The sequence below is a fragment of the Peromyscus eremicus genome, chromosome 16_21, assembly GCF_949786415.1.
Source record: "Peromyscus eremicus chromosome 16_21, PerEre_H2_v1, whole genome shotgun sequence".
Lineage (NCBI taxonomy): Eukaryota > Metazoa > Chordata > Mammalia > Rodentia > Cricetidae > Peromyscus > Peromyscus eremicus.
Genome location: NC_081432.1, coordinates 58,989,746 through 59,005,988, shown reverse-complemented (window position 1 = coordinate 59,005,988; position 16,243 = coordinate 58,989,746). Strand labels below are relative to the sequence as shown.

The window sequence follows — 16,243 nt, the reverse complement described above, 5'->3', positions numbered from 1 at the left end:
TCTTTCCTTTTTCACTGACACGCCCTGGCCACCCCCCCTTTCTGCCCTCCCCCTGGAAGCAGGTCCCACAAGGGGAGAAGCTGTTCTGCCTGGTGCCTGTCGCTGCCAGCTGACCAGGCCCTGCTGCTCAAAGTAGCCGCAAGCCATCTTGGCCTCACTTCAAACAATGACACAGGGGTGTGTACCCCGCCCTTCTGATTTTCACAGGACATTCTGGAGACCCTTCCTGGTATTCCACCAATCCTGGCTCACAGACCCCATCTCAACACTCTGGTGGCTGGATGGTCTGGATTTGGGTGTACTTTCCACTAAGGTGGTCAGATTAGTGATGGGGTACACGGCATGCTGAGGAAGGCCACTCTCGCATTGCATCTGGGCGTGTGTGCATCATATATTTGCAGGGGCCCACAGAATGCAGGAAAGGGATTTAGGTGTGCTGATGCTGAAGTTACAGGTGACTGTGAGCCACCACGTGGGTGCTGGGAACTAAACTTGGGCCTCCGGAAGAGCAGTGAGCACTCTTAATAGCTGAGTTTTTTTTTTTTTTTTTTTTTTTTTTTTTTTTGGTTTTTCAAGACAGGTTTCTCTGTGTCGCCCCGGCTGTCCTGAAACTCACTCTGTAGACCAGGATGGTCTCAAACTCAGAGATCCACCTGCCTCTGTCTCTTGAGGCACGTGCCACTACTGTGAGACCAGGTCACTCTTTTTAAAACAACAAAATCCTCCAGAACTTACAATCTTCTGTAAAATACTTTTTAAAACTTTTTTTTTTTAAATTATTTTGTGTGTATGAGGGCTTTGCCTGCATGTATGTCTGTGTATTATATGCATGCCCGTGCCTGAGGAGGTGGGAGCCTCCATGTGGATGCTGGGAATTGAGCCCAGGTCCTTTCCAGGAACAAGTGCTTTTTGCTGTTTTTGTTTTTTGAGACAGGGTTTCTCTGTGTAGCCCTGGCAGACCAGGCTGGCCTGGAACTCACGCAGATCTGCCTGCTTCTGCCTCCCGAGTGCTGGGACTACAGGTGTGCACCACCACACGGCTGGAATAAGTGCTCTTAACCACTGAGCCAACTCTCCAGCCCTGTGAAATACCTTTAATAGGCACCCTCAGCTACAACAGCCCAGGTCGTCCCATTTGTTGGGGTGGCTGCTTCTCAGTCCTCTTCTGTTTCCTCTAGTCTCCTGGTGTCAAGTGGCCCAGGTGTCCCTCTTCGGCTCAGACACCTGGTCCTCTGCCCCAGCCTCCAGGAAGGCCAGGTGGGTCCATGAGGGCTCCAGGTGCTCGCCTCTGATTCCTTTGGGTCCTGGTGGGCCTGGTCAGAGCTGGTTGAGTGCGTAAGCTCGGGCTGTCCCGAGGGCAGCCTCCAGGTCAGCAGTGTGTCCAGTACCCTGGGCTATCACTCGAGAGCCCCAAGCCTTGCCTCCCATGTGGCTGCACACCGCCAGTGCCCAGGCTTCTGCTGTGAAGGTGGGCGTGGCACCCTGGGGAGAGAGTCAGGAGGGGAAGCCATGTGGAGCGGTCCTCACCGCCACCAGCCATTCAGCAGACCCCTGGGGATGCAGTCACCAGCAATGAGCACCCTCTCCCGGGCTGAGCACAGGGTAGGGCATCTGGTGAGGCAACAGGAAAGGGCTGGACTGGGAATATGGATGGAAGTGGTGAATACCTGAGACTTCTTTGCAGGGAACTGAGGCCTAAGGGGCAGGTGACTAAGAAATCTCACCATGCCTCCTGGGAAGGGGACAGGGTATCTTCAGGGACAAGGAGAGATTATTCCTGTCATAGGTTATCCCCCCTACCCTATATCTCCTACTTAGAAGGAGTAAGAGGTGGAACCGGAGCTAGGCAGGGGCATTTAGGACGGGCTCTTGGGCCCCCTCACCTGGGCCACCTGGCAGGCACAGAGAACGCCGCCCCTGGGCTGGGGGCTGAGCAGCAGCACGGACATGCTGGGGGCCTTTTCGCACAGCTGCCGGACCACCTTTACCAGCACCTGCATGAGGACGACACTGTGATTTACCACTGCCCAGCTGCCCAGGACCTCCCGGTCAGGACTCGGCCTCCTGCAGGCCTTAGGCAGCCGCCCCCCCACACCCCACCCGCTTCACAGCACTCACTGAGAGGGACTCAACCGAGACAGTGTCCACAATCAGAGGCCCCTCTGAGTGCCGCTTCAACAGCTCCTGGGATTTTTCTGCAGCCTGTGGGGCAGGAAGAGCAGCAGAGGGGTCAGGCACGGCTATTCGGCTTCTGAACTGAGCTCCGGTCTAACAGCCCCCTCCTCCCCATGCTCTCCCTCGACAGAGGCCATTAGTTCTGAGGAGAGCTGGCAGGGGCTCGGGCTGGCGTGGGCTGCTTTCTCGGGTTCCATGTGACCTCCTGAGACTGCCTCACCCCTTCTATTCCGTCATAGGGCCCAAGAAAGCTGCTGAAGGTGAGAGGAAGAAGCCCAGATGGCACAGACGGACTGGGAGGGGACCAGGAGCCCCCAGTCAAGGAGCGGCATTCGCGTCGGGAGGCTGCCCAGGGGGAAGGGCGGAGGTAAATGGCTTGGTGATACGGTGCCTGGTGGCAGATCAAGGAGGAAGCTGCCTCCTCCTCTCCCAGTTCTGGAGGCTCCCTAGGGTTAGTGCGGTGATATCCGTGAGTACCAGGCATGGCTGCGCCTCCTCTCACCTGGCCCTTCTCCAGTTTCCGGATGGCGGTGTTGGCACGGCGCTGCAGCATCTTCAGCGTGGTCTGGAGCTCCTGCCGCTGCCACTGAGGCACCACAGCGGAGTCTATGACCTATGGGAGAGCCGAGTGTCACCCTTGCCACAGCCTCAGACACCGGACCCACCCTGAGGACAAGCGTGGGCCAGCTGGAAGGCTGGGGAGGGACAGGAAGGGTCCAAAAAAGTACGGGGAAGGAACGGGGCCAGTGGAAGGCGAGGGTGGCCCTGACCTCAGTGAGACGTCCTATGTCCTTAGAAAGCCGATGAGCCTCTGGCAGGTCCTGGATGCCCCGACTTAGTCGCTCCCTGGCTGCCTCCACTTCCTGGGACAGGCTCTGGCCCACCTCTCGGGCCTACAGGAGGGCAAGAAAGTGAAGGGTCCCAGACTACACTCGCCCTCTCCCAGGACAGGCCTCGTCTCTCACTGCAATCAGGGTCATGTCAGAAATGGTTACCAGTTGGGGCCGGTCAAGGCTCCAGTCCTAAATCAACAGCTGCTAGCTGCCAGCAGCTGCTGCAGCCGCAGCAGTGTGTGGACAGGGATGCCGGCTATACCATTGGGCATCCCCGAGCCTGAGTGTCAGCTGGGTGTCCCCTCACCCCCCCACAGTCAAGTCTCCAGGGCTTCTAGCATTCTGACCTGTTGGGCCTGCTCCCCAGTGACGGCCAGTAGGCGAGTGATGCCCTTGACCAGCTGCCGATCCCCAATGATCACCAGGTCCCCCACGGCCCCGGTACGTAGCAGGTGCCTATACGGAAGGCGAAGAAATGGGAGGTGACGGAGAGAAGGGACAAGTCTGAGCCCAAAGCGAGGGCTGGTGGCTGTGGCCATTGAGGAAGGGTGAGGGTTCGGGGCCCAGGGACAGGGTGGCAGCAGCAACTCACGTGCCACAGCAAAGCTCCACCGAAGTCTGCAGTGCGGCCTGGGAGGCTGGTGCCAGCGCCTGGGCCACAGGAACGCCCACCGACACTACCCGCACGGGGTCTGGGTACACCTGGGGGAGGGTGGGACGGGGGCTCTCAGCTGCCTGTGAAGGACGGGAAGCCCTTCGGGGTCACCCTCCTACCGCTCACCTCATCCAGTGAGCGGAGTCCAGGGACGCGAGCTGTGTGTGCCAGGGGTACCTCCTCCATGTACACGGCCTCATCCTGCCCCACAGCCTCCTGCACGTGGCTCTCTACCGTCCGGAGCTGCTCTGCGGTCAGTGGGGCCTGGGGTGGGGCAGGGAAACAAAGCCATAGGAACCGGTTTGGAAACTGCTGTCCATGAAAGGGGAAGTGACGCTCCCACGGGGAACAGGAAGGTGAGGAGTGGTGAGAGGTGACAAGTTGTGTCCCGAGTAGAGGGGGCTTGCTGAGGTGAGGTTCCACAACCCACTTCCTGTTTGTCTTTGCAGCATGCCATTTCCCAGAATGACCGTCTTCCTGTGCCCAGCTCACCTGGGTGACCACATCGAAGCGCAGCCGCTCAGGGTTGAGATGGGAGCCCCGCTGCTCGGCGGTGGGTCCGAGGGTCTGCCGAAGTGCCCAGCTCAGCAGGTGGGTGGCCGTGTGCTTCACCATGCATCCCATTCGCCAGGCCTGGAACACTTTTGTCACCCAGGGTCCTGGGTGAGGGTAGGAGTGGCCAGGGAGAGGGGACGCAGGCTATGTAGAGCAGCTGGGCTAGGGAAGGGCCTTACCTTGTCCACATACAGCTGCACTCGATCCCCCACCTCTAAGCACTCGGGGGCCACTGCCTCATGCAGGATGAAGCCCCCACAGACCTGGGCCCGGGCCACAGGGAACAATACATCCTGGGGGAGAACATGGCCAAGACGCCACCATGACGGCCTCCAGCCATTCCTCCCCTTGGCTGCCCCCAGCCTCACTTTTCCCTCCCACAGAAGTCGGCGTGAGGTGCTGGATGCTCACCTGCTGACCTGTACGAACAAAGTAGCCACGGTCTGAAGCCTGGCCCCCTTGTTCAGCGTAGAAGTTGGTTCTGTCCAACAGGAGGCCACAGCGCTGGCCTGCCCCCACAGAGGTCACAGCCGTCCCATCCTCTGAATACAGCTGTAGTACTTGGGCCTCACAGAGGCCAAATTCTGCCAGAGGCATAAGGATTATCAGTGTTGGGGCCTAGGGATGTGATGGGTTTGGGATCTGAGGCAAAGGCATCCCACTTCAGAGGGTGGGGTAGGGAAGGCATTTCTAGATGAAAGAGGCAGCGACCCCTGCTGGGTAGTCTGGGGAATGCAAGAAGCTGGTGGCTCCCGTTTCTCTCTTTCCCAGTCAAGGTCAGGTAAGCGTGGGACTGACTACCAGCCTGGGTCTAGGCTCTCACCATATTCCCCGTTGGGTCGCAGAGAGTAGTTATACTTGGGGCTGTCATCTGTTGGGGGTACCCCATGACGGTGCAGCTCCTCCAGTGCGTGGACATCAAGACACAGTCCTTCCTCCGGAACTGGCTCTGCCTGCTGGGCCCGGTGCTGTAGGACAAGTGTGTGTGTGGGGGTGGGGTGGGGGTTGGGGGGTGGAATGGGGAGCAGGTGCAGAGAAAACACCACGGGATGGGAACTGAGCCTATGAGAGCCCTGTCTCTGTGGACCCTGAAGCCTTCGTGGAATAAGACCTAAGGGGCTTTGCTGGCTTCTAGAGGGCCATCTTAGGTAGCTGGTAACCAGACATCACAGGCGCCCTGGGGGCAGGCCTCCTTGCCCACAACCACCCCTGGGGACCCTCTCTCTAGGACAGTGAGTTGGCCTCCTCTCTTCCGCTCCTGTTTGGTCCCTGGGGCTGAGGTTCCTCTCTACAGACCGAGTAGGGCTGAGGTTCCGTCCCCTCTCCCACGTGGTGGGATAGACCCCACCTCAGCTTCCAATCCTATGACTAACTAATTCTTGCCCCAGTTCAGGGCTGAGAGAGGGACTGCTGGGTCACCAGAGTCCAGCAGCCCGTACCTGAGCCTCCTTCTGGGCTAGCTCTTCTAGTCCCGCAGCATCCAGCTGCACCCCCTTTTCCTCCAGCATTAACTCCACCAGGTCCAGCGGGATCCCCAGGTTTCCAGACAGTGACAATGACCAGGCCACCTCAGCTGAGGAAGGAGAACAGAGTGTTGAGAATGGGCGGGGGGTGGGGGGCAGATCAAAGGAGGGGAAGGGAGTGGGCGGGCTCAGGCCTTCTCAGCCACACAAACCTACCAGTGCCCCCACCCCCAGACTAGGTCCTCCCAGGTGAGGAGCCATCTAGCTTCAGGCTCCAAGGTCAAGCAAGGGTGGCCTAACACACTCCCAAGACACATGGCATTCTGGTGGGTCTCAGTTTAAGTATGAAGCTGCCTTGGAAACAAGGGATGGGAGAGAGGGGTGGCTTCTGTGTGGTCAGGTCAAGTTTCCTGCGAGAAACTTCTGGCAGAAGTTGGGGGCGGGCTGAAAGCTGCTGGCTCTGCTCACTCTGGTGGGCCTGAGAGCCCCTTTGCTTTGGCTAGGCCCCCAGCTCACCAGGGAACACATCAGAAGGCCCCAAGCGCTTAACGGTGCGGTCGATGATCCGACGGCCTCGCTGCAGGGAGGCCAGGAAGGCTGCCTCATCCTCCGACACCAGGCCGGCTATCTGAACCAAGGCAGGGCAGAGTGGAGCTGTGTTTCCTTGGAAACAGGCTTCTCCCTCCAGCTCCGCTGCCCCGCCTCCCCGTGCGAATCAGTACCTGGACTGAGTTCTTCTCAAGTTCTGGATAAGCAGCTCCCTAGGGGTGAAGGAGTGTGGAGAAGGTAAATGGCCCACCCGGGAGGCCAGGATGCCCTGAGAACTGGGAGGAACTCAGGCGGGTTAGTGGTTTCCCAGTGGGGCAGGCATATGAGTGGAAGGGAACCCCAAGGTCAAAGGTCTAGTAGCCTGAGGTCTCCCTGCTTTTTGTGAGCGAGACCAGCTTTCTCAGGCTCCTTGATGGGGTGCGGGACTGGACAGTGAGGGGGGAACACTGTCGGGGCTCAGTGGTAGGCTCCCAGGGCCCAGGGGGCACGCAGAAAGGAGGCTCTGTGCTTACCAATGTCTCCACCACCACTGGCACCAGGCTGCCCAGAAAGCCAGGCGGTGCCCGCAAGACCTCTGTGGAGAAGCGCACAGCTCGACGGAGAATCCGGCGAAGAACTAGCCTAGAGGGGTTCACAGCCCCGGTATGAACCCCTAGCGTCATCTGACCAGCAATATGGGGAGTGGGGTGCTTCCTCTATTCCCTCTGAGCCCTTGACCTCACTTCACCTCCCCATCCCCTCCCCGATAGCCCGGCCACTCCCACAGCACCTGCCCGTCCAGACTCACGGGGCACCTGACATCCCTGGGTAGACACCATCAGCAATGCAGACACTGAGCGTGCGGATGTGATCGGCTATGACTCGGTACGCCGTGTCTACGCGTCCCTCATCTGCTGCCCCTACCCGGCCAGAGTAAGGGGGCACACTGCAGCCCTGAAAAGCAGGAAGACAGACATAGGTGCCAGCTCTGCCAGGCTCAAGCAGGTGCCTGTCTCTGCCCTAAAACAGACCACATCCTGTCAGAACACAGTCCAAGGATGGAGTCGTGTGAGAACTCTGAGTGCTTTCGAGAAAACTCCAGGAAAACAAGAGTCGTGTGACCTCAGTTTCTTCAGAACACAGAACTGTTCTTGGAATGTGTTTTCATGCTTCTCCAGGTGTGGCGGATAGGAGAGAGTTAACTTCAGCTGTTGTTATTTATATGTCTCTGTGGAAAAACATGTTTTTGCCATGTGTGGCTTGTCCTTGTGACTGTACACCTTATATAGCGTGACTCTTCTTAACCCTCCAAATATAAACTGTCCGATGCTCTGAATAAAGTTGGCTATTGCGTGAGACTTCAGTCGGGCAGGTTCATGCCACCAACTAGAGTGGTAACAACATCCAGAATGACCTTCCCAGCACTTGGGAGGCAGAAGCAGGTGATCTGTGTGAGTTCGAGGCTAGCCTTGTCCACAGAGCAAGTTCCAGGACAGCCAGGTCTACACAGAGAAAAATCCTGTCTAAAAAAAACCAAACCAAGCGGGGCGGTGATGGTGAATGCCTTTAATTCCAGCACTCGGGAGGCAAAGGCAGGTGAATCTCTGTGAGTTCAAGGCCAGCCTGGTCTACAGAGCGAGATCCAGGACAGGCTCCAAAGCTACACAGAGAAACCCTGTCTTGAAAAATCCAAATAAATAAATAAATAAATAAATAAAAAGTAAGTAAGTAAATAAGTAAATAAATAAATAAGAATAAAGCTATATGAGACCACTAGCTCCTTAGGTACAGATTTGAAGTAAGGTGTGACTCCAGTCACACAAGGCTGGTGTGACTCCATGCTTGGCCCTCCAATCATCCTGGAGGTAGGGTCAGGGGCCAGGGTGTGGAGTGGGGGAAGCTGGTATACACTTACTTAAATGTGCCGCGGTGGGCCACTTAATCTGCCCAGCTCCGAACGTACTCTGGTACAGGCTTGTATTAGATGTCCAGCCACTCACTATGCTGCTTAAGCCACGCCCCCAAACCACCCACTGACCTTTGTGGGTCTTTTCCTTTGACCTCTGTGAGGTATCTCATCTATCTTGTCTAGTCTCCGGCCACCACCTAAGCTGCACCCCTACCCCGGCTTTTGCCTGGATTGGTAACAGGGCAGTGTTTTTGGCTCTCAGTGTCATCTGGCTCCAGCTCGTCCTCCACAGCACCAGAACTGCCCTGTGGGAATGCACAGCAGATCCCACATCCCCTCCACCCGAGCCTTTCTCCTCAGGCACAGAATAAAAGCCTCTCTTTGGACTTCAAGCCCCCACAAGATGGGACCCTTGCTACCTTCTTTGCAGTAAACTATCGTAAAAACGTCCTTTCCCCGAGCACAGGCCACTCCGCCAGAGGACTCTAAAGCTGCTTCCCATCAACAGATCGCATCGACTTCCCTCCCCATCTCTTGAGCCTGAAGCTGCCCAGTGACTTTCTCTGGTCGACAGAACATAGGAGGGAATCTGGTGTAGAGGTGCACACCTGTAATTCCAGCACTTAGGAGGGAGAAGCACGAGAATCAGGAGTTCAAGGTCATCTCTGGCTACACGGCAAGTCTGAGGCCAGTCTGGAATGCAAGAGGCCCTGCCTCAAAAAAGAAAAAGAACACAAGGAAGGGCCACTTCTACCTCTGGCCTCCTTCTTAGAACCTTGCTGGGAGGAGACAAGCCTGCACTAGAGCCAGCCAGCTGGACGGCAGCAGACACATGGCTTAGCCACCCCTGCTGCCCCAGACAGACAGACTGACAGTCAACCAACGCCTAGAAGCAGAGCTGCCCCCTACCCAACCACAGATGTTTGGATGAGCTCATGCGAGACCAAAAGAATGACCCAGAAAAGGTGGCCCAGCCTGTGCCAGTGCCCAGACTCCTGGACTGGGTGGCAGCTGCTGCCTTACAGTACTGGCATGTCACGCAGCTAACGCTCTGGCATGGGCTCCATCCACAGCACACAGGGTTCTACCTCAGCTACCTGGCTGTCCTTCGTGCCTTTCCCGGAAGGCAGAAACTATTCAAAGGGCCTGGAAGGGAGAAGAAGGTCCCTAGCCAGGGATCTAGTTTGTGTTTCCTGTTGGCTGAGAGTCAAGACACTTCAGTACAACTGATAAAACTGAAGCACTATCCACCTGGAGATAGGGCTTGCCTTCCTAAAACTTCTCAAACAAGGCTGTTAAAAGCTACACACTAGGGGCTGGAGAGGTGACCCAACAGTTAGAAATACCTGCTGCTTTTCCTGAGAATCTGAGTTTGGTTCCCAGCACTCACACTAGGTGGCTCACAACCGCCTGTGACTCCAGTTCCCTGTGATCTGATGCTCCGCCTTCTGGTCTCTGTAGGTAACTACACACAGACACACACACTCACATACACCAAACAAAAACAAAACAAAACAAAACAAAAACAAAAAACCAAAACCCAAAGAACCACAACAAACTATGCTCATTTGGGGCCCGGAATATTTGTGGCTGTAAATTTTACTTTATTAGAACACTTATCTCATCCCTAAATGTAAACAAGGCACTTCAGAAAACCACCTTACAATTTAATTTGCAAAAGGAATTCTTGGAGAAAAATAAATAAGTTTGTATTTTTAAATCCAATTAATCTTTAAACCTTGTTCCAAATGACATCCTTTGAGAAATATACCTTAGAAAGCCACAGGACCATGCATGCAGCCACTGTGAAGACATCCAAACACAGCTCTCTTCGGGAGGCTGCACCCATGTTTCGGGTGTCTTTCTCCTCTAGGTCTCGGGCTAAATACTTAATAAACTCACTCTTTGCTTCACGCTGACCTTCTGTGGTGCAGCCAAGGGCCCTGCTTTATCTGGACGGCGGTCCTGAGGGGTGCTGGACTGCATCTCCTTGCCATTGCTGACAACGACATATGTCAAGTCTTTCTTGCCGTGGTACCCATTGTCGTCTGCCTGGGGTAAGCTTTCTCTGCTGACTCTCCTTTCAGGTTTTAGATCACAGGTCATCTCCCTGGCCAGTCTTCTCCACACAAGTGGTCTAAGATTCCTCTGTAACACCCCCGCCAGCGACGATCCGCCAGGCCGGTTACCGGCCCAGAACCCGTGAGCTACGATCTTGTTCTCCTACACACTGCTTTTCTGTCTGTCACTCATGCTTGAAGTAATCTCCGTATCTCTTCTATTCTGAGGCCCTGTACCAAACATAAAGGTGTTGGCTGACAGGGCTAGTCAAGCCACACCCACCTGTGGCAGCTTCTCTCTTAAAACCACCGTAAAGAAAATGGCAAGCGCCCTCCCAAGAGCCCATCTCTAACTCATCACGTGCTTAGATTCCAGGAGAATGGTGGTGGTGCCATTCTTACTTCCCCAAGGCAGTCTTTAGGCACAGGACACCAGACTCCAGGCACCAGAGGGCTAATGGTATAGTGGGTTAACTGGAGTAGATGAACTCTCTCTGTCACCTCCCCCACAGTCTAGAGAAGCATAGCCCTTCTCTGGAATACAGGCCCGTGCTGTGGACTGTGTATCAATTGTGTGGTCCAAAACCTTCCCTTCCTCTAAGATCTCTAAGAAAGGACACCACTCAGCTTCAGAGACCTGAACCCTCTTCAGGGCCCCCACCATGCTGTCTGGCTCTGGTGCTGGGGGCTGAACTCTCTTCAGAGCCCTACCACACTGCTATCTGTCTGTCCATGAAGTTAATAACTCTTTCAATAAATCTCTTACTCAAGAGGACAATCTGCCTCAGTGTCCCCTTGAGCCCCAAGCCCAGAGTCTTTCATAAAGGACTCAATACACATCTTGAATGGCTGAGGGGAGGAGTTAGGAGGAACATCGAGTAGCAGCGAATCTTAGCTGCAAACTTGACACCCTGGGATCCTTGGTCTGTACTGTCCCACATGCTGGCAATACTCTGAGATCTCAACAGATACATAAGCACTATGGGGTGGGGGGTGCTGGGGAGAGAGCGCACTTGGGGGGTGCTGGGGAGAGAGCGCACTTGGGGGGCGCTGGGGAGAGAGTGCAGTTGGGGGGTGCTGGGGAGAGAGGCAGTTGGGGGGTGCTGGGGAGATGGTACAGTTGGGGTGGGGGTGCTGGGGAGATGGCACAGTCGGGGAAGTGTTTGCTCCACAAGCATGAGGACCTGCGTTTGATTTCTACAACCCATGTACAATTGCTGCCACAGTGGCATAGGCTTGTCATCCCAAAGCTGGGGAGGCAGAGACAGGGGGATCCCTGAGGTGTGATGGCCAGCAGGCGTTGCCTAATTGGTGAGCTACAAGCCAATAACACACCCTATCTCAAAGAAGGCAGACATCATTCCTGAAGATGACATCCAAGGGTGTCATCTGGACACACACACACACAAACACACACATGCACGCGCACGCACGCACGCACGCACGCACGCACGCATGCACAGCAATGGGGCTGAGGCAGAGGCGGGCTCACCTGGTGTATGGCGTTGAGCAGTGGAGAGAAGAGGTCAGTGTCATAGGTGGAACATTTGCCCTGCAGCACAGCCACCAGCCTTTCCAGGCCCATTCCTGTGTCCACGTGTCTCTGGGGCAGCGGCTGCAGGCTTCCATTTGCCTCTCTGGCCAGGGAAAGTGTGCAAGGTGAGGCCAGGTGAGTCTGACAGGTGTGAGGCAGGTGCTCAAGGTCAGCAGAAACACGAGGACCCAGGGGCTGAGAGTCGCAGGAACCTGCAGGACAGTGTCCCCTTCCCCTCCCTATCCCTTCTCAAAAAGGTGATCTCTTCTTCCTCTTGCTTGGGCCTTTGTCTGGACCCAGACATGCCTACTAAGCCAGACTCATTGTTTTCAGACAGGCATGTCAAGACATGTTACAAGAAAATCTTAGTGACCACTAAACTCAACTCCATTGTATGCTAAGAGGCCAGAGAGCAGCAACTAGTTGAAATTGTCATGGACAAGGACTTGAATTTGATCAGTTTCTATTTTTAAAAGGCATGTGAGCTCAGCTAGGGACTAACGTTAGCTTCAGCCGCCATTACCTGTTGTGCTGCATGAAGACCAGATTCCAAAGCTCTACCAGCTGGGGGGCTCCCACTCCCCCAGCCAGATCATAGTGGATCTCAGTACAAGGCCCACAAGGCCCGGTGTCTCCCATCTCCCAGAAGTTCTCCTGCAGTCCGAAGGAAAGCATGCGGCTGGCAGGCACTCTGGGGAGAAGGCCAGGAAAGCGGTGGAAGGCGGGCAGGTTTAGAAGCTGGCACATCCTCTGCTATCAGCCTCCTACCCAAGCCCAGCTCGGGAAGAGGGGTCCTAGCGCTGACCCACAGCATGCTCACACCTGCTGAACTCTGAGGATTTGTACTGACAGTCTGCTTTCCAGTCCTCCTATTGCCTGGGGTGGACAGAAGGAAGGGGCCAACTTACCCCAAGCTAAGCCAGATGTCTCTGGTCTCCAGGTCTGGGTCCAGCCCTGTCTTGGAGTCACCACCAAAGTAGGAGACCCATAACCTGTCCTCAGGGATGCCATAGACCTGAGTCAGCAGTTCCCAGGCCATGCTACAAGCCTCTTCCTGCAGGGCAAACCAGGGTGGAGAGATTCTCCAGTCAGGCCATGGGAATTCATGAACCCAAGACAAACCATGTTCACTACCCACCCTCTGTTCAGACCAAGTCATGTCCATTTCTGCCTTGAGTTCTTCCTGCCCAGAAAGTGTCTCCATTCTTATAAAGCCCGCCTCCTTTCAGTCCCAGGTGAGTTCTATCTTCTCCACAGACTCCTCCACCCACCACCCTGACCTGGGGACTTTATGTCCAGTGACCCTCCCAGCATTGCTGTCTGGCCATCTGTTCATCTAACTTTTCAGCAGCCCTCAGGCAGGAGACACAGTCCCTTCCTTCACTCAGGGAAGTAAGCCACATTCCTTCCCATTCTATGTGTGTGTGTGTGTGTGCGCGCACGTGCGTGTGTGCGTGCGTGCATGCATGCATGCATGTGTGTGGTGTTGGGGAGTCAGATGGGCTAGTGTACATTTGCACACACATTAGGTGTGGGTATGCACGTGTGGAAAGTCAAAGGACAACTATGAGTGACTATACAAAACAGGGTCTCTCATTCGCTTGGAACTTTGAACGTAGGCCAGACTAGCTCGCCTGCGAACTCCCAAGGATCCTCTTGTCTCCATCTCCCATCGGGAAGCTCCAGAATGATAGCACACACTATAATTGGCCTTCACTTGTTATGTGAGTTCTGGGGGATCCACAAGCACTTTTTCCCTCTCCCCCACCACACACCTTGTCCAGCACTTGGCCACAGTATCCAGCAGGCGGGTTCAAAGAATTAACTCTACAGCTCCCTGGAATCTCACCTTAAAATATTCACCCCCAAAAGCCCAATTGCCAAGCATCTCAAAGAAGGTATGATGCGAGAGATCTCGGCCCACGTCCTCCAGGTCATTGTGGCGCCCTCCGGCCCTCACACATTTCTGGCTATTAGCAACACGTCGGAAGCCTGCCATCTCACTCCGTGGATCCACTGTGCCCAGGAAGATGGGCTTGAACTGGAAGCACATACAAATGGGGGCGTTCTTTAGTTCCTTAGTAGAAGGTTAAAGTGGGGCGTGATGAAGATGGCTGTTCAAACTCGAGGCTATTTGGGACCCCAAGAGTGCAATGTCGTCTTGGCCCGGGGCACCCCAGGATCTCAGGGAGGCTTCTCTGGTGTATGTGAAGCAGAGAAGAGGCGAATAAATCGAAACCAAAGACCTCTGCCTAGTAAAAGTGGCAAAATTTACAGATAAGAAGTGGTTGGAGAGAGTCAAAGAACGGAGCAGGCGCGCAATAAACATCTACTTAATGGATGAGTTATATTTATTTAGTCTTCCACTCGGAGCCTGACCCTCGGGGCTCCACACTTGCTGTCCAGGGATAATAAACTTAATTTCTCCCCTCAAGTCTCCAAACTAATTCCCCAAGACCTAACCAGGCCCCCAATCTTTTTACCCAGCGCCTCTCCCACAAGAGCCCTGGGTTCCGCCCCTCGCTGTTCTGGCCCAATCCTGACGCTCCTTTCTCAGGCAAACGCCCGAGCCCCGCCCCCGACCGGCGAGGCCCCGCCCCCACCTGGTTCATGCCGGCGTTGACGAAAAGCAGGCTGTGGTCGCCGCGCGGCCTCACGGAGGCGGAGGGCACCAGCCGGTGGCCATGGCGATCCCGGAAGAAGCTCAGGAAGGCGTCCCGCACGGCCGCTCCGTGGGGTGGACGGGACTCGGTTGAGAACTGCTGCCATGGGCACGACCTCCCGATGGCTCGCCGCAGCCTCCCGGCGGCAGCAGCCACCGACGACGCCATCTTAGCTCCGGGCAATGGCTTCGCAGGGTCCAAGAGTGACGCGTGAAAGGAAGCCTAGTGTTTCCTACAGCGGCCCCTGGCGGATGGAAGACTTAGGGGGCGAGCCTCAGCTTCTGGTGGAAATGATTCTGCAAGAAGGACATTCCCCTCCCCCGCGGGCGAGCGAGCGGTCCAACATATCACTTTGCACACAGTAGTCCCTTAATTCATCCAGCATTAAACCGATATTCATAAAAAGATCATTATGTGGCTTTATTTTGAACGTTGGTAACAAGATAAACACAATGCCTCAGCTCCTAAAATCTATATTCTGGTAGTAATGGTTGTTGTGTTATTGATTTTGTTGGGTTGCTAAGAACAGGTGTGGATGCCATTCCGTGCGTGGGTCGTGTGGTTTGTGCTGTTCCAGGCCGAAGAGTGCCAAGGGATCATGAGTATTCAAGAGGCGGTCAATAAGAGCAGAATCCTGCGTTGAGTGCCAAGCACCGCTCTGGACCTGGCCATTTCCTCCTCTGCCCTCGGTTTTGGAGAGAGCCACTTTGTCCTTAGGGACTGAAGCAGGCTCTTCGGAGCAGGAGCCTGGTGGAGACACAGAAGCCAAACTGCATCTGCCCCGTTATTAATTGCATAATGACATTTGGTCTTTTAATTTGCCTGGGGATGAGAGAATTCAGGTCGCCAGGTCAGGACAAAGCTGTTGGCTGAGAGCTGTGGCGAAGGCCTCCCATAACCTCCCGAGGTCCTAAGGTTCTGTGTGTTCTGCTGAGGGTAAGGAGTACCTGTCCCCCAGACCCAGTGCCCTTGACTTCCTTTCCATGGTGACAGCAGTAACTGAGATGCCCACACACCCTGTTGGTGCAGCTGGACAGCTCAGGGGCTTCTCATGATGACCTTGGCCTTTAGTCTGGGAAATGAAGCAGATCTGGAGAGAGAAAGGGACTTGCCAAGTTTCAGAGTCGATAGAGGTAACAGAACTGAGGCTGTTGTGGTCAGAAAGACAGCCTTGGCCACCCAGGGGCTCTTTTGCCCCTCAGTCTTTCCGTGTTATTTGAATCTTTTGAAATACAGTTTCCTTGCAGGGAAAGCACAGTCTATTTTGGACTTGAGTTTCTACAGCAATAGTGAATTCTGATGAGCCTGTCATATCTACCCCATGCTCCTCTGGTTTTCTCCCTTTTCCATGTAGGTTAAAGGTATTGTTTTGGTTTCCCCCAGTGTTTTTGGGACAGATGGGGATTTCTAAGATCGGTGACCTTGAAAAAGATTGAACTCCTTTCCTGACACTGCTTTCCAGATAGAGTAGCTTCTCAGGCTAGCACTGATTTTACCCACAGTCATTGTGTTATAGAAGGGAAACTGTACTTTAGACTAACCTGGATCTAGTTCGGCACTAGAATTTTAAAAATTAGATTTATTGAGCCGGCATAGTGGCTCGCACCTTTAATCCCAGCACTGGAAAGGCAGAGGTATGTGGATCTTTGTGAGTTCAAGGCCAGCCTAGTCTACATACAGAGTTCCAGGACATCCAGAGCTACATAGAGAGACCCTGTCTCAAATTAAAAAAATAGCTTCATTAATGAATGAAAAAAAGAAAAAGAAAGTTTATTGTGAGTATGAGGGAGAGCACAGCCAGAGGCAGAGACATCTGGGAGAGTCCAGAGAGAACATGACCCTGTGCCAGACTATGAGAGGAGAGGGGG

General features: G+C 54.8%; 1 protein-coding gene across 1 annotated transcript; it reads right to left on the bottom strand.

Annotated features, from left to right (window-relative positions):
• Window positions 1-1,079: 1,079 nt before the first annotated feature.
• On the bottom strand, window positions 1,080-14,554 carry Aars2 (alanyl-tRNA synthetase 2, mitochondrial). Its single transcript, XM_059282172.1, has 22 exons — window positions 14,316-14,554; window positions 13,562-13,753; window positions 12,621-12,766; window positions 12,236-12,403; window positions 11,671-11,815; window positions 7,018-7,163; window positions 6,743-6,851; window positions 6,404-6,442; window positions 6,198-6,309; window positions 5,658-5,791; window positions 5,042-5,186; window positions 4,630-4,802; window positions 4,398-4,511; window positions 4,156-4,296; window positions 3,790-3,927; window positions 3,601-3,710; window positions 3,356-3,464; window positions 2,946-3,068; window positions 2,678-2,788; window positions 2,119-2,202; window positions 1,884-1,994; window positions 1,080-1,482 (listed from the first exon to the last, which is right to left on the bottom strand). The coding sequence occupies exons 1-22, from the start codon at window positions 14,541-14,543 to the stop codon at window positions 1,318-1,320; spliced, it is 2,943 nt and encodes a 980-aa protein (XP_059138155.1). The 5' UTR covers window positions 14,544-14,554; the 3' UTR covers window positions 1,080-1,317.
• Between the last annotated feature and the right edge of the window lie 1,689 nt (window positions 14,555-16,243).

Coding starts and splice junctions, on each gene's coding strand:
- Aars2 (XM_059282172.1), bottom strand. CDS start 14,543: ATGGCGTCGTCGGTGGCTGCTGCCGCCGGGAGGCTGCGGCGAGCCATC. Junction 11,816..12,235: donor GTCTTCATGCAGCACAACAG/GTAATGGCGGCT, acceptor TTCCCTGGCCAG/AGAGGCAAATGGAAGCCTGC. Junction 5,187..5,657: donor TAGCCCAGAAGGAGGCTCAG/GTACGGGCTGCT, acceptor CTTGTCCTACAG/CACCGGGCCCAGCAGGCAGA.